The sequence below is a fragment of the Myxine glutinosa genome, chromosome 11, assembly GCF_964187855.1.
Source record: "Myxine glutinosa chromosome 11, kmMyxGlut1.1, whole genome shotgun sequence".
NCBI lineage: Eukaryota > Metazoa > Chordata > Myxini > Myxiniformes > Myxinidae > Myxine > Myxine glutinosa.
In genome coordinates, this window is record NC_136271.1 from 39,569,655 (window position 1) to 39,597,116 (window position 27,462).

Below are 27,462 nucleotides of genomic sequence, written 5' to 3' on the forward strand. Positions count from 1 at the left end.
TTGTGCCCAATTCTTACCTCATCCCTGCACTGTCAGTTTGAACTTGCTTTTTCATGAGCCTCATATTTTGGGGGTGTATTAACGAGAAATTAACGAGAATTTATCGAGAAAAAAAATAATTCAACAAAGAACAGCAAAATTGTGATATCCTTCAATCTTTAATTTTTTCAACTATGCTACACTTTTCCTAAACAATCATTATTTTATATTCTTCTATTCTATTTTAGGCCACAAACTTTCTAAAGACATCTTTGATACGAAAAAAAAAAAAAAATTTGAAAAACAAATACACAAAAAAAAATCTGAAACATTGTAATGTTTCCCAATGCACAATTTTATATCAAATTTTTTCTTAGTAATGATGACATTTTCTGAAATTGGTATTCTGTTCAAAACATGTAGAGCCTGACATTCTCTTTTGCAAGACGTCTTATCTGCTTCTCACATTTAGTTTAAGGGCAAACTTATGGCTTTGCATCTCCCACTTTCTTTGCTGGCAAACTTGTCCTGCAGGCAAACTATAAAGATTCCCTTTCTCAACTCTGTCATTCCCTTCCCCAAAGCAATACGGAATCACATTTTGAAAGCATTTCACAACCCTAATTAATATCATCTTGGACTAAAAAATGCACAAAGTAACCTACCTTAAGTGTGAACCTGGCTGGTGATGTTGCATTGCTGGCTTGCGATAAAAGATGGATGCTGTGAACCGGGCAGGTATTTTTCACATTTTAGAATATCTTCACGCATACACTCACACAATTAAAGGATGAAGCACTCTGCAGAAATCGAAATACCATAATATGACTTTTTTCTTAAGATGTTCTGGCTGTGGATTTCACGCAGAAAATGAATGGTCTTTATGCAATGATGAGGTTTTAATGAAAAAACATTCTGGCTTAATGGACAGCAAGAGAACAGAGCAACAAACTGGATAGAAGCAAAAGCAAGCTGAGGTCTTACGGCAGTGTAATATCGCAGTCACAGCACATGTTTAATCTATACTGTGAAGGAACTGCGCTCCAACGCGAGTCGAAAGAATTGACGCGACCGAAGACGGAATTCGTCCGAGTTGCTTTATTGAAACAAAACAGCTCAGGTATTCTGACAAGACCGTTTTTCGGGCAACAATACATATACACATTTATGTCGGGAAGTTTGCCCGGCAAAAGCTATACCGGGCATGCCCGGGTATCAAGGGCGAGCCTTGGAAAGGCGAGTCTGGACCTGCCCGGGCGTGTTTGGCTGCGGCCTGGCAAGTCGAGGCTGGGCGTGCCCGGGCGCTCTGGGCGAGCACTGGAAAGGCGATAGCGGGCATGCCCGGACGCTCTGGGCGAGCCCTGGAAAGGCGATAGCGGGCATGCCCGGACGCTCTGGGCGTGCCCTGGAAAGGCGATAGCGGGCATGCCCGGACGCTCTGGGCGAGCCCTGGAAAGGCGATAGCGGGCATGCCCGGACGCTCTGGGCGAGCCCTGGAAAGGCGATAGCGGGCATGCCCGGGAAAGACGAGACCGGGCGTGCCCGGGAGGTTCGGGCGTGCCCGGGAACAGTGAGTCCGGGCATGCCCGGGAGAGGCGCGTCTGGCCGTGTTCTGGCCGGTGCAAGGCGATTATGTACATCCAGCGGTAACCGCTACAACTGTATATATAAACGTGAGTTTTCTGTGTGTGTGTGTGTCCGCGTTTTATTCAGAGATGGCTGAATGGATCTTCATCAAACTTCCAGAGGTTCATCAGTGAGTGCCTGGGAGTGTTTTCGGCACAGTAACAAAAAAAAAAAAAAAAAAAAAAAAAATTAAGTTCGTTTTTTTGGAGTTAAAAAAAAAAAAAAAAAAATCGCTCGATAGTGCCGAAGCCTTTTTAAATTAATGACAGTTATATTCAAGTACACATTCGCATAAATAAATACAAAACAATCACCAAACATTTGAATACAAATAAATCAAACAATTCCGGAAGTGCAGAAGTTGGTAGTACGGCTTCTTCCTCTTCCTGATCGGCATCACACTTAACTCAGAAACGTGATGAACGCCACATTCACAAACCAGCTTATATATGAATCCCCTTCCTCTCCTGCATCCCCCCTCCCCTTCCTCCTTCTACCCCCCCTTCCCCCGCCTCCCTGCCCCTTCCCCCACCTCCCTGCCCCTTCCCCCACCTCCCTGCCCCTCCCTCCCCCTTACTCCCCTCCAACCCCTTTCCCCTCCAATCCCTGCCCCTCCCCTCCCTCCTCTTCTCCCCTCCCCTCCCCCCTCCGCTCCCCCTTCCCCTCCTCCCTCCCCCTTCCCCCTCCTCCCCTACCCCCAACCTCTCCTCCCCCCGCTCTCCCTCCCCCTTCCCCTCCTCTCCCCCATCACCCCCTCCCCTCGCCCCCCCACCCCCTGCCCGGCAACGCCGGGTACTTCTGCTAGTGTATAATATAAGGAGAATGTGTATCAGCAGGATTCGTGGATTGAGAGAAAGTTGCGGAAGAAACGGTATGGATTCTGTATGACAAAACTCTTCAATGAATGACATGTCTAAACAGTTTCTGAAACGTCTGGACACACACAGACATACACTAAATTTAAATGTCTAGTGTTCAAATATATTATTTTTGATTACAAAGTCAAGGCTCATAGAGGAGCTGAAACAGAGAACGGATCAGCAACAGAACAAAACACACAGCAGAAGGAGAGGAGGAAACACAACAGCAGGGTTGAGGGACAATTTAGAAAGACTTGGACAATGAAATACTAAAAAAGAACAGCAATGCTAATCAAGGTGTAAGTACCCAGTGATTTTGACCTGAATACAACAGAGATTTCAAAAATGAACAAGTACCGGGACCTTCAAAACGAAGTGAGAATAATCTGGAAGCTGAGGAATGCTGAAATTGTGCTTCATCCAGTGATAGATGAAGCCACTGGAGCAACAAACCAGAACCTCACGGAAAATTTTATAATCATACCAGGAATATGACAATAAAGTAACCACAACTGCAGATAAACTGCTTTTCATTGCCAATCCTGGAAAGAGCTCTTGAAACAAACATTTCAGAAAGGCAAAATCTAATAATATGATCCTCGAAATGTGATCGCAGTAAAAGAAGGGTGGATGCTTTGGACTCCTCACCACTGGCAGGACTTCTGAAGCCTGCAGATATCTCCTTCATACTTCGGATATAGCCTCTGCTCAGATATAAACTGTAACACTCGTCTTTAACAGAGAGGGTGATACATTCATATGTGAGTCATCCCTCATATGGATGGTAAGGTGGGCAACTCATTTGCCAGCCTGAGTTGATCGACATCAAAGATCCCACTGTGTCCATTGTGAAGAGTAGGCGAGCTGTCAGGACATCCGAAACAAATTCCCATTTCCTGCGCTGACTGACTGCTGAGAAGGTATTGGCGAAACAAATCCCTTGCCAGGGAACATTTTTTCTTCTCAGCACCAATGATCTCTGTGTGTGTGTGTGTGTATAATATATTGTTGCGGATCTCTCGAGCCCGTCGACGTATAGAGAGGGGTTAAACCCTTTTCCCCCTTCGAGATTCGAGTCCACGAGGCCGAGTCGCCACTCCCGTAGCGAGCGTGCGGAAGGGTATCTGGTCGAGTCCCTAAGTACCTTCGATACACACGCCGCCACGAGAACGGGGACTGGACCTCACACGGGTCACGCTAATCTAATACGCCGAGCGGTTCGCGTGTCACGTGACCCGTGCCGTTAATTCCTATTGAACCCAATTTGAGCGGTTTTATTCATGCGATGCTAGGCCAATGGTGTGAAATGACGTGTACGGTCAAATGGAAGGAAGAACACAGGTTTATTTACAATTATACAGTGATCAGGGTAAAGAGAAGAGACACAGAGTAGATATTTAGTCAATCTAACTTAATCCCAGAACAAGGGCCCACTCACTCAGGCAGGGAAAAGGAGGTAGGAAAAGTACAAGCTCCAAATGCATCCTGGCGCCGTTCGCTCCGGTCAGCTCGCCGGGCGTGTCCCCTTGAGAGGTCCGCGGCACGTGCAGGGATCCCAGGTAGGAAGGTCGTCGGCGTAGGTGGCCCCGGGAGAGACCGTCCTCGCAAACGCGATTAACAGCCGCAGAGCGCAGGGCACAGGGAGAGTTCATGCACAGAGAGAGCTGGGGGCAGAGAGGTATTGTTCACAGAGAGCTTCTTCACACAGAGATCGTTCACACAGTCACTGTCCCTTCGACACTCTGACTCTGACTCTCACTGGGACTCCACTCTGACTTAGCTCTGACTGAAGCTCTGACTCGTTCTGGGGCGGGGGGCCTGGGACAGAGTTTTATAGCCCTGCCCCAGAGTCTTACCCGAATGTTCCAAGCCCCTCCTCTGGCTGCTGTTGTGAGCCACTCCCCTTGAGCTCTGATTGGCTGCTCGCCGCTTACCGGCCACTCCCCTTGCAGCCCCTCCTTCGGGCCTGCCAGACTTGTTCTAGGCCCTAGCACGTGGTATTCCAGCCCAAGGAGCACCGAAGCCTACACTTACTGGCCTGCTCAATGCATACTAACACCGGAAAGGAGACGATGCTCAACATTTACTAAGAAACAACTGAACTAAAGCGAGGCGAGGCTACATGTTGTGGTGCGACTACTTACGAGGGGGGTTATCCTCTATTCGCAAAACCGCAACACTATATATATAAAAAAACTAGCTGAGGAACATGGTAATTTTAGCTGAGGATAATGACTGTACCTGAGTTGCTGTGTTGTCATGATTTGCACCAATCATAATACAAACAATAATTTTGCACAAATGTATTTGTTGTGTTTGTGATATTACATTTTTAAAGGCAATTTAGGTTGAAGATTCAGGTGGAATGTTTTTTTTTTTCAAGAAAGAACCCCTCAGCACATACATAGAGGTGGGGTTGGTGCAGACTGGAAGGTTGGGACGATTACACCTCACCACCAAGTAATTCAAAACACCTCACCACCACGCACACCTCACCACAATGTAATTCAAAACACCTCACCACCATGTAATTCAAAACACCTCACCACCATGTAATTCAAAACACCTCACCACCAAGTAATTCAAAACACCTCACCACCAAGCAATTCAAAACATCTCACCACCATGTAATTCAAAACACCTCACCACCAAGTAATTCAAAACATATCACCACCAAGTAATTCAAAACACCTCACCACCAAGTAAATCAAAACACCTCACCACCAAGTAATTTAAAACACCTCACAGCCATAAAACAATAAAACATGTAATAAAAACACCTCACCACCACGAAATTAAAAACACCTCACCACAACGAAATTGAAAACACCTCACCACCACAAAATTGAAAACACCTCACAGCCATAAAACACGTAATAAAAACACCTCACCACCACAAAATTAAAAACACCTCACCACCAAGTAATTCAAAACACCTCACCACGACGTAATTCAAAACACCTCATCACCAACTAATTCAAAACACCTCACCACCACATAATTAAAAACACCTCACCACCACGAAATTAAAAACACCACCACCACGAAATTGAAAACACCCCACCACCACAAAATTAAAAACACCTCACCACCACGAAATTGAATACACCTTACTACCACGAAATTGAAAACACCTCACAGCCATAAAACACGTGATAAAAACACCTCACAGCCACAAAATTAAAAACACCTCACCACCACGTCATTCAAAAACACCTCACCACCATGTAATTCAAAACACCTCATCACCAACTAATTAAAAACACCTCACCACCACATAATTCAAAACACCTCACCACCAAGTAATTCAAAACACCTCACCACCACGTAATTCAAAACACCTCATCACCAACTAATTCAAAACACCTCACCACCAAGTAATTCAAAACATCTCACCACCACATAATTATAAATACCTCACCACCACGTGATTTAAAAACAACTCACAACCACGTGATTTAAAAACACCTCACCACCACATAATTCAAAATACCTCACCACCACGTGATTCAAAACCCCTCACCACCACGTGATTCAAAACACCTCACCACCAAGTAATTCAAAACACCTCACCACCAAGTAATTCAAAACACCTCACCACCACGTAATTCAAAACACCTCACCACCACATAATTCAAAACATCTCACCACCAAGTAATTCAAAACACCTCACCACCAAGTAATTCAAAACATCTCACCACCACGTAATTCAAAACATCTCACCACCACGTAATTCAAAACACCTCACTACCACGTAATTGAAAACACCTCACCACCTAGTAATTCAAAACACCTCACCACCACATAATTTAAAACACCTCACTACCAAGTAATTCAAAACACCTCACCACCAAGTAATTCAAAACACCTCACCACCAAGTAATTTAAAACACGTAATAAAAACACCTCACCACCACAAAATTAAAAACACTTCACCACCACAAAATTGAAAACACCTCACCACCACAAAATTGAAAACACCTCACAGCCATAAAACACATAATAAAAACACCTCACCACCACGTCATTCAAAAACACCTCTCCACCACGTAATTCAAAACACCTCATCACCAACTAATTAAAAACACCTCACCACCACATAATTCAAAACACCTCACCACCAAGTAATTCAAAACACCTCACCACGAAGTAAATCAAAACACCTCACCACCACATAATTCAAAACACCTCACCACCAAGTAATTTAAAACACCTCACAGCCATAAAACATGTAATAAAAACACCTCACCACCACGAAATTGAAAACACCTCACCACCACGAAATTGAAAACACCTCACCACCACAAAATTGAAAACACCTCACCACCAAGCAATTCAAAACACCTCACCACGATGTAATTCAAAACACCTCATCACCAACTAATTCAAAACACCTCACCACCACATAATTAAAAACACCTCACTACCACGTAATTATAAGTACCTCACCAACGTCATTTAAAAACACCTCACCACCACATAATTCAAAATACCTCACCACCACGTGATTCAAAACCACCACCACGTTATTAAAAACACTTCACAACCACGGAAACAAAAGTTTGAGGGAGTTGTTAAGTGACAACACAGACACTGCCCAGATGTGTCGATATATAGATAAATGACTGTACTGTAGCGGTTACCGCTGGATGCACACAATCGCCTTGCACCGGCCAGAACACGGCCAGACGCGCCTCTCCCGGGCATGCCCGGACTCACTGTTCCCGGGCACGCCCGAACCTCCAGGGCACGCCCGGTCTCGTCTTTCCCGGGCATGGCCGCTCTCGCCTTTCCAGGGCTCGCCCAGAGCGTCCAGGCATGCCCACTATCGCCTTTCCAGGGCTCGCCCAGAGTGTCCGGGCATGCCCGCTATCGCCTTTCCAGGGCTCGCCCAGAGCGTCCGGGCATGCCCGCTATCGCCTTTCCAGGGCTCGCCCAGAGCGTCCGGGCATGCCCGCTCTCGCCTTTCCAGTGCTCGTCCAGAGCGCCCGGGCACGCCCAGCCTAGACTTGCCAGGCCGCAGCCAAACACGCCCGGGCAGGTCCAGACTCGCCTTTCCAAGGCTCGCCCTTGACACCCGGGCATGCCCGGAATAGCTTTTGCCGGGCAAACTTCCCGACATAAATGTGTATATATATTGCTGCCCGATAAACGGGCTTTGGGGACAGAATACCTGAGCTGTTTTGTTTCAATAAAGCAACTCGGACGAATTCCGTCTTTGGTCGCGTCAATTCTTTCGACTCGCGTTGGAGCGCAGCTCCTTCACTGGTGACCTACCGACATGGACACGGCAGTGACTCTTAAACTGCCTACCTTCTGGGAGGCTCACGCGGCTGTTTGGTTCGCCCAGGCGGACTCCCAGTTCGCCCTGCGAGGCATCACCGCGGACGACACCCGCTTCCACCACGTCGTGGCAGCGCTCGGTTCCGCCACCGCAGCCCGCGCCCTGAGCCTCCTCGAGCACCCGCCGGCTGCCGACAAGTATGACGCGCTGAAGACGCTCCTCCTCGACGCTTTCGCCCTCTCACCGGCGGCACGCGCACGGCGCCTGCTCGACCTGCCCGAGCTCGGCGACACGCGCCCGTCCGAGCGCATGGACTATATGCTCTCGTTGCTACGTGAGCACTCTCCGGACTTTCTGTTCCGCGAGTTGTTCCTTCGCCAGCTGCCTCACCCGGTACGCCTCGCCCTGGCTGGCACGTCGATCACCGATCCCCGCGCCCTCGCCAGGGAAGCCGATAAGATCTCCTCGGCGGGCCAACACATCGGCGCGGCTACCTGGAGCCTGCCGCCGTCCGAGGCGACGCCCACGACGCCCGAGCGCCCTGCGCGGTTGGAGGCCGAAGTGCCGGTGAAACTGGCGGCCGCCACGCCGCACCGACCGCTTCCGACACGACGGCCGGGGCCTCCACCTGACCAGGCGTGGTGTTATTACCACGCCAGGTTCGGACACAAGGCTCGGACGTGCCGACCCCCGTGCACTTTCGGCAAGTCGGGAAACGGCTGGGCCGGCGTTCATTCCCAGCCATGAGCGCCGGCCACTTGGGCAACTTGCTTTTTATTCGGGACAAAGCGTCCGGGCGGCGTTTCCTTTGTGACACCGGCGCCCAACTGAGCGTCATACCCGCCTCCGAGCAGGACAGGCGGGACGCCGTTTGCGGCCCCTCTTTGGTCGCTGCTAATGGCTCGGCCATACGCACTTTCGGCCCGCGCAACGTCACCCTCTGCTTCGGCAGCCAGCGCTTTCAGTGGACCTTTGTGACTGCCTGCGTCCCCATGGCTTTGCTGGGCGCCGACTTCCTCTGCGCGCACGGGCTGCCGGTCGACGTCAAATGTCGTCGCCTTGTCAACGCCGAGACCTTCAGCTCCCTGGCATGCACGATGAGCAGCTCCACGCCGACCGAACTGGTGTGCGCCCTCCCGACGGCGAACGAGTTCGCTCGCCTGCTCGCGGAATTCCCGGCCCTCACACGGCCGACGTTTTCGGCCGTCGCAGTGCGGCATGGGATCGAGCACCACATACCCACTACGGGCCCGCCGGTCTACGCCAGGGCCCGCCACCTCGACCCGGCCAAGCTCGCCGTGGCAAAGGCCGAGTTCGACGCGTTGGAGCACCTCGGCATCGTGCGGCACTCCAATAGCGCGTGGGCCTCACCACTGCGCATCGTGCCAAAGCCGGGGGGCGGATGGTGCCCGTGTGGCGACTACCGCCGCCTCAACGACGCTACCACCCCCGACAGGTACCCGATCCCGCACATCCAGGACTTTTTCGCCCGTTTGGCGGGACGGGTCATATTTTCCAAAATTGACCTGATACGGGGATACCACCAGGTACCTGTCCGGGCGGCCGACGTCCCGAAGACGGCCGTCATCACGCCGTTCGGCCTGTTCGAATTTTTGAGGATGCCGTTTGGCCTCAAGAACGCGGCCCAGGCGTTCCAGCGCTTAATGGACGGCGTGCTGCGCGACCTGCCATTTCTTTTCGTCTATCTGGACGACATCCTCGTCGCTAGCACGTCCCGCGCCGAGCACCTCCTCCACCTCCGAACACTGTTCGGTCGCCTCAGCGAGCACGGCTTAATTGTCAACCCGGCCAAATGCCACTTCGGCACGACGACCGTTGACTTTTTGGGCCACCGCATCACCAAGACCGGGGCCGTGCCGCTGCCGACCAAGGTCGAGGCCATCACCACGTTCCCGCGTCCCCGTTCCATCAAGGCCCTACAAGAGTTCCTCGGCATGGTGAATTTTTATCACCGATTCGTGCCCCGCGCTGCTCAGCTCATGCGGCCCCTTTACGAGGCCCTCCGGGGCAAGCCGGCCAAGCATGACATCGTTTGGTCCGCGGCCATGGACGCGGCCTTCGCGAGCGCAAAACGGGCCCTCGCCGACGCAACGCTGCTGGCTCACCCGGTGCTCAACGCGCCCATCGCCCTCACTACGGACGCCTCCAACTACGCGGTGGGCGCCGTCCATGAACAATGGGTGGACGGGGTTTGGCAGCCACTCGCTTTTTTCAGCCGGCAGCTCCGGCCGAACGAGTTAAAATACAGTACGTTCGACCGCGAGCTGCTCGGTCTATTCCTGGCCGTTCGCCATTTCCGACACCTCCTGGAGGGCCGCCCGTTCACGGCTTTCGTCGACCACAAGCCGTTGGTCTACGCAATGGCCAAAGTCACGGAGCCGTGGTCGGCCCGCCAGCAGCGCCACCTCTCCGCCGTTTCGGAATTCACCACGGACATCCGGCACGTCGCCGGCAAAGACAACGCTGTGGCCGACTGTCTTTCTCGGGCCAGCGCGAACGCGGTCCACCTCGGCGTGGACTTCGCGCTCATGGCGGCCGACCAGACCACCGACACCTCGGTGCAGGCCCTCTGGGCGGCGGACACGGGCCTCCGCCTGGCCGACATCCCCTTCGCGGGCACCGTCCTGCTCTGCGACGTCTCCCAGGGCCAGCCTCGCCCCATCGTGCCCGTTTACTGGCAGCGCCGCATCTTCGCCTCCATCCACGGCCTTTCTCACCCGGGCCGGAAAGCTTCTCAGAAGCTGGTGTCGGTGCGTTTCGTCTGGCACAGCCTTCGACGGAACGTCCGCGACTGGGCCAACGCCTGCACGGCCTGCCAGCGGGCCAAGGTCCACCGCCACACCCAGGCCCCGATGGCACCTTTCACCGTGCCTGCACGGCATTTCGACCACGTCCACGTGGACCTGGTGGGTCCCCTGCCTCCATCGCGGGGGTTCACCCACCTGCTCACCATGGTGGACAGGACCACCAGGTGGCCGGAGGCCGTGCCCCTCACCTCCACCACCACCGCCGACGTGGCGCAGGCGTTCATCGCCACCTGGGTCGCGCGCTTCGGCGCACCGGCGGACATCTCGTCCGACCGCGGCCCACAGTTCACGTCCGAACTTTGGGGCGCGGTCGCCCGCTCATTGGGGGTCACGCTGCACCGCACCACGGCCTACCACCCCCAAGCCAACGGGTTGTGCGAGCGGTTTCACCGCTCCATGAAGGCCGCACTCATGGCCGGCCTTCAGGACGACGGTTGGACCGACCGGCTGCCGTGGGTCCTTTTGGGCCTCCGCATGGCCCCCAAGGAGGACCTCTGGGTGTCCGCCGCCGAGCTCGTCTACGGCCAGCCGCTCCGCGTCCCGGGTGAGTTCGTGCCCAACGCTACCAGACCCTGGTCCACCGCACACCAGCGCTCGGACCTCCAGGAGGCCGCCCGCCGATTTGCCCCCGTGCCAACGTCCCGCCACGGTGGCCCCCAGTCCTACGTCCCCCCGGCGCTTCGCACAGCGGAGTACGTCTTTGTGCGTCATGACGCGCACCGGGGGCCACTCCGGCCGCCGTACGACGGGCCCTTCCGGGTCCTGCGACCGGGCGACAAGTCCTTTGTCGTCGACGTTGGCGGCCGGTCGGACCGGATCTCTGTGGACCGCCTCAAACCGGCGCACATGGACGTCGACCGACCACCACGGTTGGCCCTTCCTCCGCGGCGAGGCCGCCCCCCGTCCACAGTTCCCCCCGCTCGACCACCCACCACCACGTCGGACCCCTCCCCACGACCCTCCAGGGGTCGCTTCGGCCGGGTCATCCGGACCCCCCTTAAATTGATCCTGCCGGTGCAGGTCGATTCTGGAGGGGCGTGTGTAGCGGTTACCGCTGGATGCACACAATCGCCTTGCACCGGCCAGAACACGGCCAGACGCGCCTCTCCCAAGCATGCCCGGACTCACTGTTCCCGGGCACGCCCGAACCTCCCGGGCACGCCCGGTCTCGTCTTTCCCGGGCATGCCCGCTCTCGCCTTTCCAGGGCTCGCCCAGAGCATCCGGGCATGCCCGCTATCGCCTTTCCAGGGCTCGCCCAGAGCGTCCGGGCATGCCCGCTATCACCTTTCCAGGGCTCGCCCAGAGCGTCCGGGCATGCCCGCTATCGCCTTTCCAGGGCTCGCCCAGAGCGTCCGGGTATGCCCGCTCTCGCCTTTCCAGTGCTCGTCCAGAGCGCCCGGGCACGCCCAGCCTCGACTTGCCAGGCCGCAGCCAAGCACGCCCGGGCAGGTCCAGACTCGCCTTTCCAAGGCTCGCCCTTGACACCCGGGCATGCCCGGTATAGCTTTTGCCGGGCAAACTTCCCGACATAAATGTGTATATATATTGCTGCCCGATAAACGGGCTTTGGGGTCAGAATACCTGAGCTGTTTTGTTTCAATAAAGCAACTCGGACGAATTCCGTCTTTGGTCGCGTCAATTCTTTCGACTCGCGTTGGAGCGCAGCTCCTTCAGTACCCGAGTTGCTGTTTTGTCATGGTTTAAACCAATCATAATTCAAACAATTATTTTGCACAAATGTATTTGTAATATACGTGATATCACATTTTATAAACAATTGAATTTGAAAAAAAAATTTCCCCGGAAAAAATTCCCCCCCAAAAACAATTTTGGAAAATTTTTCAAAAAAATACCCTTAGGACATACCGACGGGAGAGATATGTGCATACCAGAAGTTTGGTACGATTTCACAAAAGTTTGAGAAAGTAGTTCAGTGACTAGACAAGACAACCCTAACAACACAACACAAGATAGACACTGCACAGATATATAGGCCGATATGTTGTGCGCCATCGGTAGATTTGCTACCACGATATTCAAAACGCCTCAGCACCACGTGATTCAAAACTCCGCCCCACCACGTGATTCAAAACGCCTCAGCACCACGTGATTCAAAATGCCTCCCCACCACGTGATTCAAAACGCCTCCCCACCACGTGATTCAAACCCCCCCCCACAACGTGATTGAAAACTCCTCAGCACCACGTGATTCAAAACTCCGCCCCACCACGTGATTCAAAACGCCTCAGCACCACGTAATTCAAAATGCCTCCCCACCACGTGATTCCAAACTCCGCCCCACCACGTGATTCAAAACTCCGCCCCACCACGTGATTCAAACTCCCCCCCACCACGTGATTGAAAACTCCTCCCCACCACGTGATTCTAAACTCCTCACAGATGGCGGCGGTTTTTGGCGAGCTGTGAGTACGCTTTGTTGACGGTGTTTTTTCCTCGCCCTCATTTCGCTCCCTCGTGTCCCTCCCTGTACGAGCTTGTGAAGTTTTCCCCGTGTTTCCCTTCCTTGTTGAGCCGAGAGAGAGAAAGAGCGCGCACATGTTAAGTGCTGCGCGGGTTCTTCGCGAAACCTTAGGTTTCCAGGCCCGCGCTTCATCCGCCTTGTTGTTATAGTCTTGTCGGTGGTTTATCTTCCTCATTATACCTCTTTTGTTCCTTATTTTCATTTCCCTCCACTTGCTGGTTGCATGTGGCAGGTTTATTTTGTTTAACTTAAACTTCCCTTGTTTTGCTTTAAGCTGCGGCAAACGAACGTTTGCATGATAGTTTGTACGAGTCGCTCACTCGCAACAACGGAGTGACCATTGCTCCACCTGACGGAGACGGAGTTGGTGTTGATAATGTGGAGATTGTTCCAGGACTAGGAGAGGCGAGAGCTCGTTGGGATTGAGAATGTTCTCGCCGCTTCAAAAATGAACCAACGTATCGTGGTTTTCCTGTCGGAAGAGCGACACGTGGCTCAGGCGGTTGAAACCGGTATATCCGTACCGCCGGCGCCTTTGTTCACGTTAGTCCTTTGGACACGACGGCGGTTAAGTTAATCATGTCCAATGGGCAATATCCCGCCCTTCTCAAGTGAGGAGATTGTGGCTGCTTTAAGCGTTTTTGGCGAGGTTGTGTCACGAATCTCGAACTCGATGATTCCGCTTCGTCTGCGCTCTGACGCGTCGGTTCGCCACGTCATGCCGTTCCGACGTCATTGCTGTATCATTCTAAAAGAATCAATCACTCAACGCAGTGACGACGTTAAAAAACAAAAGTCGCAATTACCAGATTTATATTGCGACGGAGACCACGACCTGTTTTATTTGTGGTCAATCTGGACATGTAAAGAACGCGCCAACTAACAAATGTAATTTCGTTCAAAATTTTGGGATTAGCAAACCTGTACATTTTTGGAATCAGAGCATGGAGAATCCGAGAATCAATGTTGGCATTTGCACAGACACCTGCATGGCCGCCATTTTGGATTTTCAAAATGGCCGCCATAAAATACATATTTTGCGCGATCTCGGCTTCTAGTCAACCTAGAGACTTAATTAAATATGCTAATCCTATGTTTTGTGGGTCAAGGAATCCAATAAAGGCCTCAAAATAGTGCTCAGGATTATAGAAAAGCAACAAACAAAGGTAATTGAAAACCATTGTCTTTATATTTGTGATATAACTGTATTACATAATACATGATATTGCAAGTCCTTTGAAGTTATAGGTATGGGTTTATAAAGCAAGAAAGCAGCCTTGTTAGTATCAGATTGAACTATAAGTCCTATACACAGGATCTACGAGGTCTATACCGTTCAGGAATATGCTTTTACAGATCTTCATCACTGTCCTGAGTGTCATTTTCGCAAAGGTGTCTACGCAAATGCCAACATTCATTTTTGGATTCCTCATGCTCTGAATATTCCAAAAATGTATAGTTTTGCTAATCTACAGAATCCTTAGTAATGTTTTTTGTACTAATGTTACTCGTAAATCGTAATTCCCGTATATCACTGAATGTAATAGCAATAGTAGTGAAATAAACAACGAGCAAAATTAAAATTACACCTTTAAATTACAATATCATACGCACAGCCTAAATGTATTTACATTTACATAGTTTCATGTGGTTAAAGTGAAAATTCGGTAAGAAAACAATAGAATTCGAAGTGAAAACGTTTAAGAACTACATCAAATCAAAATTATGTTGATTTTAACGTTGAACTTTATTGTTACATGAGGTACATTAAGCGATTAGGTTTGCAAAATCAATAACGGCTCAAATAATGTAGAACTTGTACTTGTTGACAAATGCATATGGAAATATACTCATAAATGGAATAATACCATAAGGCTGGTTAAAAAAAATTACTATATCATCGCCGCCCGCCTCATAAAAGTCGTCCGCCCCTAAAAAATCTTTTTCTTCTTCTTTTTTTTTTTGCTCGCGAAGTCGGTAAAATCCGTTCCCTGTGTTGAGGAGCTGAGGTACCACAGATGAGTCATATCCTATATGCAGTACGAGTCGTACTGCCGAGAAGAGGCCCACTCGGAAGTTCAAGAAGTAGTTGGTATTCTGAAGGAGAAGCCAAATATCGCCTTACGTGATAATTATTGCTGTGGATTTCTAGTCAAAAATGAAACGAGCGCTACACTACATGTAGTGGTAGGTGATGATAGATACATGAATAAACGACAACCAACACGCTACTCAATATCTATGAGTGCTATAATAGCAGTAGCTGCTGATATATAGATACATCTATGAGTGCTATAACAGCAGTAGCTGCTGATAGATAGATACATCTATGAGTGCTATAATAGCAGTAGCTGATGACAGAGAGATACATCTATGAGTGCTATAATAGCAGTAGCTGATGACAGAGAGATACATCTATGAGTGTTATAATAGCAGTAGCTGATGACAGCGAGATACATCTATGAGTGCTATAATATCAGTAGCTGCTGATGGATAGATACATCTGTGAGTGCTATAATAGCAGTAGCTGATGACAGAGAGATACATCTATGAGTGCTATAATAGCAGTAGCTGCTGATAGATAGATACATCTATGAGTGCTATAATAGCAGTAGCTGCTGATGGATAGATACATCTATGAGTGCTATAATAGCAGTAGCTGCTGATGGATAGATACATCTATGAGTGCTATAATAGCAGTAGCTGCTGATAGATAGATACATCTATGAGTGCTATAATAGCAGTAGCTGCTGATGGATTGATAGATCTATGAGTGCTATAATAGCAGTAGCTGCTGATTGATAGATACATCTATGAGTGCTATAATAGCAGTAGCTGCTGATAGATAGATACATCTGTGAGTGCTATAATAGCAGTAGCTGCTGATTGATAGATACATCTATGAGTGCTATAATAGCAGTAGCTGCTGATAGATAGATACATCTGTGAGTGCTATAATAGCAGTAGCTACTGATTGATAGATACATCTATGAGTGCTATAATAGCAGTAGCTGCTGATTGATAGATACATCTATGAGTGCTATAATAGCAGTAGCTGCTGATAGATAGATACATCTGTGAGTGCTATAATAGCAGTTGCTGCTGATTGATAGATATCTATGAATGCTATAATAGCAGTAGCTGCTGATAGATAGATACATCTATGAGTGCTATAATAGCAGTAGCTGCTGATGGATTGATAGATCTATGAGTGCTATAATAGCAGTAGCTGCTGATAGACAGATACATCAATGAGTGCTACAATAGCAGTAGCTGCTGATAGACAGATACATCAATGAGTGCTACAATAGCAGTAGCTGCTGATATAGATACATCTATGAGTGCTATAACAGCAGTAGCTGCTGATAGGTAGATACATCTATGAGTGCTATAATAGCAGTAGCTGCTGATAGATAGATACATCTATGAGTGCTATAATAGCAGTAGCTGCTGATAGACAGATACATCAATGAGTGCTACAATAGCAGTAGCTGCTGATATAGATACATCTATGAGTGCTATAACAGCAGTAGCTGCTGATAGGTAGATACATCTATGAGTGCTATAATAGCAGTAGCTGCTGATAGATAGATACATCTATGAATGCTATAATAGCTGCTGATAGGTAGATACATCTATGAATGCTATAATAGCAGTAGCTGCTGATAGACAGATACATCAATGAGTGCTACAATAGCAGTAGCTGCTGATATATCGATACATCTATGAGTGCTATAATAGCAGTAGCTGCTGACAGATAGATACATCTATGAGTGCTATAATAGCAGTAGCTGCTGATATATACATCTATGAGTGCTATAATAGCAGTAGTTGCTGAAAGATACATCTATGAGTGCTATAATAGCAGTAGCTGCTGATTGATACATCTATGAGTGCTATAATAGCAGTAGCTGCTGATAGAGAGATACATATATGAGTGCTATAATAGCAGTAGCTGCTGATTGATAGATACATCTATGAGTGCTATAATAGCAGTAGCTGCTGATAGAGAGATACATCTATGAGTGCTATAATAGCAGTAGCTGCTGATTGATAGATACATCTATGAGTGCTATAATAGCAGTAGCTGCTGATTGATAGATACATCTATGAGTGCTATAATAGCAGTAGTTGCTGATAGATACATCTATGAGTGCTATAATAGCAGTAGTTGCTGATTGATAGATACATCTATGAGTGCTATAATAGCAGTAGTTGCTGATAGATACATCTATGAGTGCTATAATAGCAGTAGCTGCTGATAGATACATCTATGAGTGCTATAATAGCAGTAGCTGCTGATAGATACATCTATGAGTGCTATAATAGCAGTAGCTGCTGATAGAGAGATACATCTATGAGTGCTATAATAGCAGTAGCTGCTGATAGAGAGATACATCTATGAGTGCTATAATAGCAGTAGCTGCTGATTGATAGATACATCTATGAGTGCTATAATAGCAGTAGCTGCTGATTGATAGATACATCTATGAGTGCTATAATAGCAGTAGCTGCTGATTGATAGATACAGCTATGAGTGCTATAAATATAATAGCAGTAGCTGCTGATTGATAGATACATCTATGAGTGCTATAATAGCAGTAGCTGCTGATAGAGAGATACATCAATGAGTGCTCCATCAATGAGTGCTCTAATAGCAGTAGCTGCTGATTGATAGATACATCTATGAGTATGAGTGCTATAATAGCAGTAGCTGCTGATAGATAGATACATCTATGAGTGCTATAATAGCAGTAGCTGCTGATGGATAGATACATCTATGAGTGCTATAATAGCAGTAGCTGCTGATGGATAGATACATCTATGAGTGCTATAATAGCAGTAGCTGCTGGTAGATAGATAGATACATCTATGAGTGCTATAATAGCAGTAGCTGCTGATGGATTGATAGATCTATGAGTGCTATAATAGCAGTAGCTGCTGATATATAGATACATCTATGAGTGCTATAATAGCATTAGCTGCTGATAGACAGATACATCTATGAGTGCTATAATAGCATTAGCTGCTGATGGATAGATACATCTATGAGTGCTATAATAGCAGTAGCTGCTGATGGATCGATTGATCTATGAGTGCTATAATAGCAGTAGCTGCTGATAGATACATCTATGAGTATGAGTGCTATAATAGCAGTAGCTGCTGATAGATAGATACATCTATGAGTGCTATAATAGCAGTAGCTGATGACAGAGAGATACATCTATGAGTGCTATAATAGCAGTAGCTGCTGATAGATAGATACATCTATGAGTGCTATAATAGCAGTAGCTACTGATGGATAGATACATCTATGAGTGCTATAATAGCAGTAGCTGCTGATGGATAGATACATCTATGAGTGCTATAATAGCAGTAGCTGCTGATAGGTAGATACATCTATGAGTGCTATAATAGCAGTAGCTGCTGATAGATAGATACATCTATGAGTGCTATAATAGCAGTAGCTGCTGATAGATAGATACATCTGTGAGTGCTATAATAGCAGTTGCTGCTGATTGATAGATATCTATGAATGCTATAATAGCAGTAGCTGCTGATAGGTAGATACATCTATGAGTGCTATAATAGCATTAGCTGCTGATGGATAGATACATCTATGAGTGCTATAATAGCAGTAGCTGCTGATAGATACATCTATGAGTATGAGTGCTATAATAGCAGTAGCTGCTGATAGATAGATACATCTATGAGTGCTATAATAGCAGTAGCTGCTGATAGATAGATACATCTATGAGTGCTATAAAGCAGTAGCTGCTGATGGATAGATACATCTATGAGTGCTATAATAGCAGTAGCTGCTGATGGATAGATACATCTATGAGTGCTATAATAGCAGTAGCTGCTGATAGATAGATACATCTATGAGTGCTATAATAGCAGTAGCTGCTGATAGATAGATACATCTGTGAGTGCTATAATAGCAGTTGCTGCTGATTGATAGATATCTATGAATGCTATAATAGCAGTAGCTGCTGATAGATAGATACATCTATGAGTGCTATAATAGCAGTAGCTGGTGATGGATTGATAGATCTATGAGTGCTATAATAGCAGTAGCTGCTGATTGATAGATACATCTATGAGTGCTATAATAGCAGTAGCTGCTGATGGATTGATAGATCTATGAGTGCTATAATAGCAGTAGCTGCTGATTGATAGATACATCTATGAGTATGAGTGCTATAATAGCAGTAGCTGCTGATAGATAGATACATCTATGAGTGCTATAATAGCAGTAGCTGCTGATGGATAGATACATCTATGAGTGCTATAACAGCAGTAGCTGCTGATAGGTAGATACATCTATGAGTGCTATAATAGCATTAGCTGCTGATGGATAGATACATCTATGAGTGCTATAATAGCAGTAGCTGCTGATAGATACATCTATGAGTATGAGTGCTATAATAGCAGTAGCTGCTGATAGATAGATACATCTATGAGTGCTATAATAGCAGTAGCTGCTGATAGATAGATACATCTATGAGTGCTATAAAGCAGTAGCTGCTGATGGATAGATACATCTATGAGTGCTATAATAGCAGTAGCTGCTGATGGATAGATACATCTATGAGTGCTATAATAGCAGTAGCTGCTGATAGATAGATACATCTATGAGTGCTATAATAGCAGTAGCTGCTGATGGATTGATAGATCTATGAGTGCTATAATAGCAGTAGCTGCTGATTGATAGATACATCTATGAGTGCTATAATAGCAGTAGCTGCTGATAGATAGATACATCTGTGACTGCTATAATAGCAGTTGCTGCTGATTGATAGATATCTATGAATGCTATAATAGCAGTAGCTGCTGATAGGTAGATACATCTCTGAGTACTATAATAGCAGTAGCTGCTGATTGATAGGTGTATAGATGCGAATGTGGAACTCTAGTCAGTAGCTGCTGATGGATCGATTGATCTATGAGTGCTATAATAGCAGTAGCTGCTGATGGATCGATTGATCTATGAGTGCTATAATAGCAGTAGCTGCTGATGGATAGATACATCTATGAGTGCTATAATAGCAGTAGCTGCTGATAGATAGATACATCTATGAGTGCTATAATAGCAGTAGCTGCTGATGGATTGATAGATCTATGAGTGCTATAATAGCAGTAGCTGCTGATAGATAGATACATCTGTGAGTGCTATAATAGCAGTTGCTGCTGATTGATAGATACATCTGTGAGTGCTATAATAGCAGTAGCTGCTGATAGATAGATATCTATGAATGCTATAATAGCAGTAGCTGCTGATAGATAGATACATCTATGAGTGCTATAATAGCAGTAGCTGCTGATAGATAGATAGATACATCTATGAGTGCTATAATAGCAGTAGCTGCTGATAGATAGATACATCTATGAGTGCTATAATAGCAGTAGCTGCTGATAGATAGATATCTATGAATGCTATAATAGCAGTAGCTGCTGATGGATCGATAGATCTATGAGTGCTATAATTGCAGTAGCTGCTGATAGAGAGAAACATCTATGAGTGCTATAATAGCAGTAGCTGCTGATTGATAGATACATCTATGAGTGCTATAATAGCAGTAGCTGCTGATTGATAGGTGTATAGATGCGAATGTGGAACTCTAGTCAGTAGCTGCTGATGGATCGATACATCTATGAGTGCATCTATGAGTGCATAGCAGTAGCTGCTGATAGATAGATGTATAAACGCGAACCAGACATCCTTTTGATGTGGTTAATGTCCTCTTCCATGTCTGCCAAATTGCTCAATATGCATGTTCCGGTACCACGAAGTGATATTTCGTGGCGAGGAATTCTAGTCAAATATGTATGAATGCTGTAGCAGTAGCTGCTGATAGATACATGTATGGCAACCGGACATTATTCTTAAAAGCCAAAGTTTTGGTCTACCATTGTTATATGTATCAGCAAATATTAAAAGTAAACAGAACTCAATGTGACATAGGTTTCTTTATTTTCTTTATTTGAATCGTATCAGTGCATACATACGAAGGTTTACTCGTTTAGAAATCATAACATGATTCATCATATATGTCCGATCAAGTATATTTAAGAAAAAAACATTGTGCGTTGAATAATCCATTAAAATTTCACTCTGGAAAAAAACAAACCAAAAAAACCCCTCCCTCCCGACCCACTTTTTTGAAAAAAAGTGATAAACAGGATAAATCTTTTAACCAGCCTGAAAATAAACGAACAAATGCACAAGCATTTCAGCACTTTGGGAACGTCTCGACTAATTCAGAACTTTCCTTTCCTGGCCTTCAAAGCTGTGAACTTGTGAATCACTTCATCAAAATCAATGCCTTTCGCCAACTCACTTACAATTGATAATATCGCAAGATGGGAAAGCCTTGACACTGCAAAAATTTGGTGTCACCCCCTCTGATAGTGTCACCCGGTGCGGTCCGCACCCCCCTAGTGACGCCAGTGAGGCCGGTGGATCCCAAGGAGGCCAACTGGTTTATCTAGAGTTGGGCACGCTGGTGACGCCTCAAACTCGAACATTCTGCCTGGACCGTCAGAGGTGGGGGTAAATCAACCCCAGGCAGATAATGAAGGCTTTCCTGTTGTTCCTTCTAAAAGGAAACATAAATTGAAGCATTTAACCGACAATAGTCAAGATGTGACGACGAGCTGTGCAAAAAGGTTGGCGTCGGCTGCCGGAAACGATGACTCGACTCGTGTTTAGAAACAGCAACATTTGCTGTTTTTTAAACTCAAAACCGTTTTCATGTTCTTGCTCCGGAGAATGATGACATTCCCGCTTGTGGGGCCGGTGAACACGAGCAGGAAATTGGTATTGTGCATCAGGAAGCACACGTGACCGCTCCCGTAGTCACAAGTCCCATGGATATTAACATCGAATCCACTATAATCCCCCTCCCTGCTGAGTGAAGCGCGTTCAATTTCTGAGTCACGAATAACTCCGGGCCTGGTTGAATCGGTGTGCAAAGCTTCGTGTCTCTGTCTCTCTATCGGAGTTGCACGTGGGTGTGGCATCATGGCGGCTGTGTGTGTGGAGCTGTGAGTACTGTGTTGGTGTTTTTCCTTTCACCATTTCACTTCCTTTGTGTCCTTGTACGTGTTTGTGAAGTTTTCCCCGTGGTTCCTTTCTTTGTTGAGGCAAGAGAGAATGGGAGCGTGCATAGTGGGTGATTTGCAGGCCTGTTCAGGACCCCCTGGCTTTTGGGCCTGCTTTCCCATTTGCCGTGTTTCTCCGTTTAGCCTTTTTCTTGGCTAAATACTTCGTCCTTATTATTTTTCCTTTTCCTTAACTTGCTAGTTTTGTTTGTGGCAGGTTTGCTTTTGTTTTGATTTTCAATCTACTTTATTTTTAATTTTACACTATGGCAAACGTACTTTTGCACAATAGTGTGTACGAGGCACTTATTCCAAAGAACGGGGTCATAGTTTGTCCGTCGGACAGAGTTAGTGTTGACGACGTAATGGGTTTCGGAGAACTCATTGGGCTCGAACATTCTCGCAGCGTCGAAAATGAATCAACGTGTTGTGCTCTTCCTGTCCGAAGACCAACACGCTGCTCAGACAGTCGAAACCGGCTTGTCTGCCCCATCGGATCTTTTTGTGAGTGTGAGTGTGAGCAGGCTTGGGGATTTCAGATCTCATCAGTAACCGTTTTTCGGTTCCGTGATTTAAGTTTATGGGAACCGATGGGAAACAAAATTCCTGTTCCGTGCCCAAACCTAATGGGAAACGATTTTTTTTCCTTTAGAATTTGTAAAGCAAAACATTTGTAATACAAAATTAAAAATGTAGTCTCCAATAATAAATCCTGTCATTTACATGTATGCAATGTAATTAACGCATGTTCATTATTGAGGTTGATGTTTATTATCAGAGAAGAGCAAATTCTGTCAATTTGATTGTGTATACTGTTACGTGTTCCTCCCCGACCCCCTGGTCACGGTGTACCTCCGAGCCCTGAGAGGAGTCACGGCAGAAAAATGTGTTATTCTGTATGTCAAAGATCAATGGAGAAGCCATCCCAATTGTTACTCACAAACAAATATTGTATTAAGATCACACAAGAATAACAGTACAACAATAATAGTATTCAATAGTACAATCAATATGTCCTATGATGGTACCATCAGTTTTGTAATATAGAACTCACTGTGCTCCAAGTGAGTGAAACAAGAACATCCCCAATGTCTCTTATTCCCCGGCTTCAAGCCAGAGTCGATCTGCTCCAGCGATCGACAGAGCGATGTCCGATCAGACCAGAATCCCGGTCGGATGGCAAGTACAGTCAAACATCCACAGCTGTACAAAGGCGCCCTCAAGGTGACTGGGATATCCAAAGGCGCCCTCCAGGCGACTGAGATCACCCCCTCGGGTATGGACGTTCCACAGCTCTCAGTTGGCGACACGCAGACTTTCCACTCAAAAGCCACGTCACATACACACACCCTAGATCGACGTCTGAAGGTGGGGAAAATGGTCGAAACGAGACGAAACCGTGAGCGAAGCGCAAGTCCTGCGCTAGTCAAAATGGCTGACGGCCCGGTCTCGTGGTGCACTGGCACGACGATGATTCTCTCCTGAATCGATTGCAAAACCTGCAGGTTAATCTGTCGCAGCGCTAACCACTCTCGCAGGAATCCCTTCCCTGGGAAACCCGAAAGTTCACTCGTGACTTGTTCGCCAAGGTTCGCTCCAGACCGCAAATAGCTCGGCTCCTTCTTGTCCGACTCCCTCGCTCCGCCCTCTTTCTCTCCTCTTCTTTTTTGTCGCCGTCCGGTTCCTGTTTCATTTAAAACATTAACCTTTTCCCCCTTTTGACATTAATAACTGCTATTTCCCTCAAACAACAATTAATAATAATACATGGAACCAGAAATGTTTCAAGTGGATGAAAACCACCCCAACGGAAGTGATGAATCCGTAACAATACCCTTATGAAATTTTTTATTTATTTATTTATTTTTATATATATTTTATTTTATTTTAAGTTATATGATGATTCTCCATTTTTTTTAGAACTGACTTTCACAATATTTTCTGTCATGAGTTGTAACGCAAGATGACAACGGACACCGTTAATGCTTCAACTATTATGTAAACCAACAATGAATCGACCCCCCACCCCCCCCCCCCCCTCTGTTTGGTCTGGATAATTTGAGAACCCCTCCACGTCTAGCATAGCACTGTACTTTCTACTACTGTACATACTAGTTGATTCTCCCTTATTATTAGGTTTATGATACCCACAGTTAGCTGAAAATCACTCGTGAAGGTAAATACTGCATCTTTTTGCCTTACACTGCCTTTTTGCGATGGGAAACGTACTTTCGGTTCCGTGTTTTTGCTATCACGTTACCGACACGCTACCGGTAACGATCGTTTCCATGAAATCCGCAGGCGTGAGTGAGTACTGTGAGTCCTTTGGAAACACCTGCCGTTAAAATGATCATTTAGAATATTCCACCTTTCTTTGAAAGCGAGGAGATTTCCTGTGCTTTAAATCGTTTTGGGACAGTCACGTCATGGATCTCCATTATCTGCTTCGGAAATAGCTTTTCCCCTCCCGGCGGAAATGGAAATTCCTGCTCCACCGGTGTAGCAGGTATTAATATAGATCAACAATCCGACTGATTCTGATGGGGCCTGGTCGCTTGCCTCTGGCGGTAGCACAGAGGTCTGGAATGATCCAGGCTTATCCCAGGAACCGGAGGGTGGTCCGACTGTGCCCCTCTCCCCCCCCCCCCCCAAGAGATCCTAAAGTTTCTACATCACACTTTCCGTAAGAGAAATGTTAAAATTCAAGATTCCTTTCCTGATCTGCACAGTTTTATCTCTGAAGCAACGTGACGACTCCTTCAGTCTGAGCAGTTTGGTATGACTGAACCACAAAGGTTTTGTCTCAGGAAATGGATTCTGAAAGCAGCTGCAGCCATAACCTGACCAAACTTACCGATACCTTTCCCCAAATTCCACGCTATGGCTTTTTCTTTAGCCACTTCAAACATAAATGGAGGACGCTCGTATTTCCTTAAAACGGAAGTAAAGGAGCTTGTTTTTAAGAACCACATTGATATCTTACTCTTACAAGAAACCAGATGGAGTTCCTCCTGTATGAGTGAATGGGAAAGAATAATTAAAGGAAGGTGGTTCTTCAGTAGCCAAAGTGCCCTCGGGCTGGGGTAGCCATTTATTTACATCATTCTCTCTGTAATCTCATTGTTTATTTTAATGAAATAATTAAAGGGTACTTAATCTCTTACTTTTACGCTTAATTGTTTTAAACACATTATACTGAACATCTATGCACCCACCCAGTGACAGCACGGATGGAAATGCTTTTTTCACACAGTTAGAAATATCTCTTGCACGTTTTGATTTTAATGCATTTGTTTGCTCACACACACGCACACGCACACACACACCTGATAAGACAAACACTTAAACCAGCCACTGAGCTTGGGGTCAGTGTAGTCACTACCGCTTTTCTCACCTTACTCAACGGGGCAATTTCTCAAGAGTAATTTCTTCCTCCCCATGGATGCTAACTGATGGGGATTGTCCGTGCTCTATCCTTTGCAAGCAAGGAAGCAGCACATACCATTTTTAAAGTCTTTGTTACGACTCTAACCAGTCTGAACCGGATGGGTGTTTTTTTTTAGGAGACACCATCTCCTTACTGATGTTTGATTCCACACACCATATAGCACTTAGATGAAATAATATGGCTACCATTTTGGTTGTCTGGTAGGCCTAAAGCATCAGGCCTTGTAGGCCTCTGCTCATTATACACTGCCATCATACCTGTTGGCATGCACTGATAAGGTTTAAACATGCCTGTCGGCATGTAGTGTATTCACCTACATAAAAAAAAGTGTTATGTAATTTTCGAACGGCCCCATATTGGGGTTAAACAAACTGACCATGAGACGAATCAGCTTGTTCTGATATAACCATGGGGAGGGTGACATGGATGAGTGGTGTGGAGTTATTTTTTTATTATCGCATTAAATGTGTTTCCCCAATCGCACATATTCTTGTTGCATTAGGGCATGGAGAATAAATATGTCACATGCGGTAAGTATTACATCAGTTTCACATGGGCAATGACTTTGTAGGAGATCTCGCGTAGTGTGTCGCTAGCTTGGTAAGACCGAGCATAATAGCAGTTCATTGTGATTCGACTTTGCTCCAGAAAAGACAGCATGCGAGTCACAGCATCCCTTAGAGAAGCTAAAATGTTATGATTGTGTGTACAAAGCTTTCTTTTTGAAAGGAAATACATAAATAAGCATATTGTTTGATATCTGAGCCAGCTCGAGGAATAAGGGCAGACATTCCTGTGTTACAAAAGATTTTTTATTGGCTTATTCGAATAATCCTTTCATCACCCCCACCATATCTGCCCTCATGCACACTCTGTTATTTATATGTATCTGACTTTTATTTCTCACATTTCCAACAGCAGACAAATGGTCCCGTTGGGGCCATTGCTCTGCCGAGTGTGGAGGCGGTTTTCGAGGTCGACAACGAGCATGTAATGGACCTTGCCAGGCTGGAGTGCCTTGTCCAGGCATCCAGGAGCAGTGGAGACCTTGTGCTGAACATTCATGTGTGGGTGAGTGGTGCATTTCCTTTTGTTGTCGTTTTTATTTCTCGGCGTTCTTCCTGGACGTGTGCAAGCGATGTACAATTGTCAACAGCTGAGATAGAAAGAAACTTGTTGGAAAATCCATATCATTGCAATCATTTGATGCAAAATCGCAACACAAAATGTCTCGCTCTGCATCTGCTTTGTTCTTCATCCCGAAAACAGTTTATGAATAAAATCACATTTTCATTGCAATAACAAAAGGTGAAACCAATGCAATGATTCATCATTTTGTTTTGCTGTAGTAAATTGTTTTCTTCGACCACATAAGTATCTTTTGTACTTGTTTTTACCTCCACCACCAAAGGTGGGTAGTGGAGCTTATGTTGTCACCTCTGTCTATTTGTGAACAACATGTCTCAAAAAGCTGTGGACAGATTCGGACGGAAGTTTGTGGACAGGATGGGTATGTGATAAGGACGGTAAGGATTCGATTGTGTTGAAGATCTGGATCCGGATACTAGAAATTTTAAAGTAATTCCTCAACATTGAGAGATAGGGCCGAAACGATATATAGCACAATATCTCAAAAGGTTATTAACGGCTTTGGAAGAAACTTGGTCGGCAGGTTGGGTTTGTGACAAGGGTGAATTAATTAGATTTTGGTGTAGATCTGAATCCAGATATGAGTGTTTTTTCAAATTTTAAGTGATTATTCACCATTGTGAGATGGGGCCAATATATATATATATATATATATATATATATATATATATATATATATATATATATATATATATAT

General features: G+C 46.4%; 1 protein-coding gene across 1 annotated transcript in view; it reads left to right on the plus strand.

Annotated features, from left to right (window-relative positions):
- Positions 1-27,462, plus strand: part of LOC137436117 (adhesion G protein-coupled receptor B3) — a 999,412-nt gene that overhangs the window by 193,258 nt on the left and 778,692 nt on the right. The window contains exon 2 of the mRNA XM_078786591.1: positions 26,535-26,687. Within this exon, the coding sequence (XP_078642717.1) occupies positions 26,535-26,687 (153 nt within the window). The remainder of the gene's footprint in view (positions 1-26,534; positions 26,688-27,462) is intronic.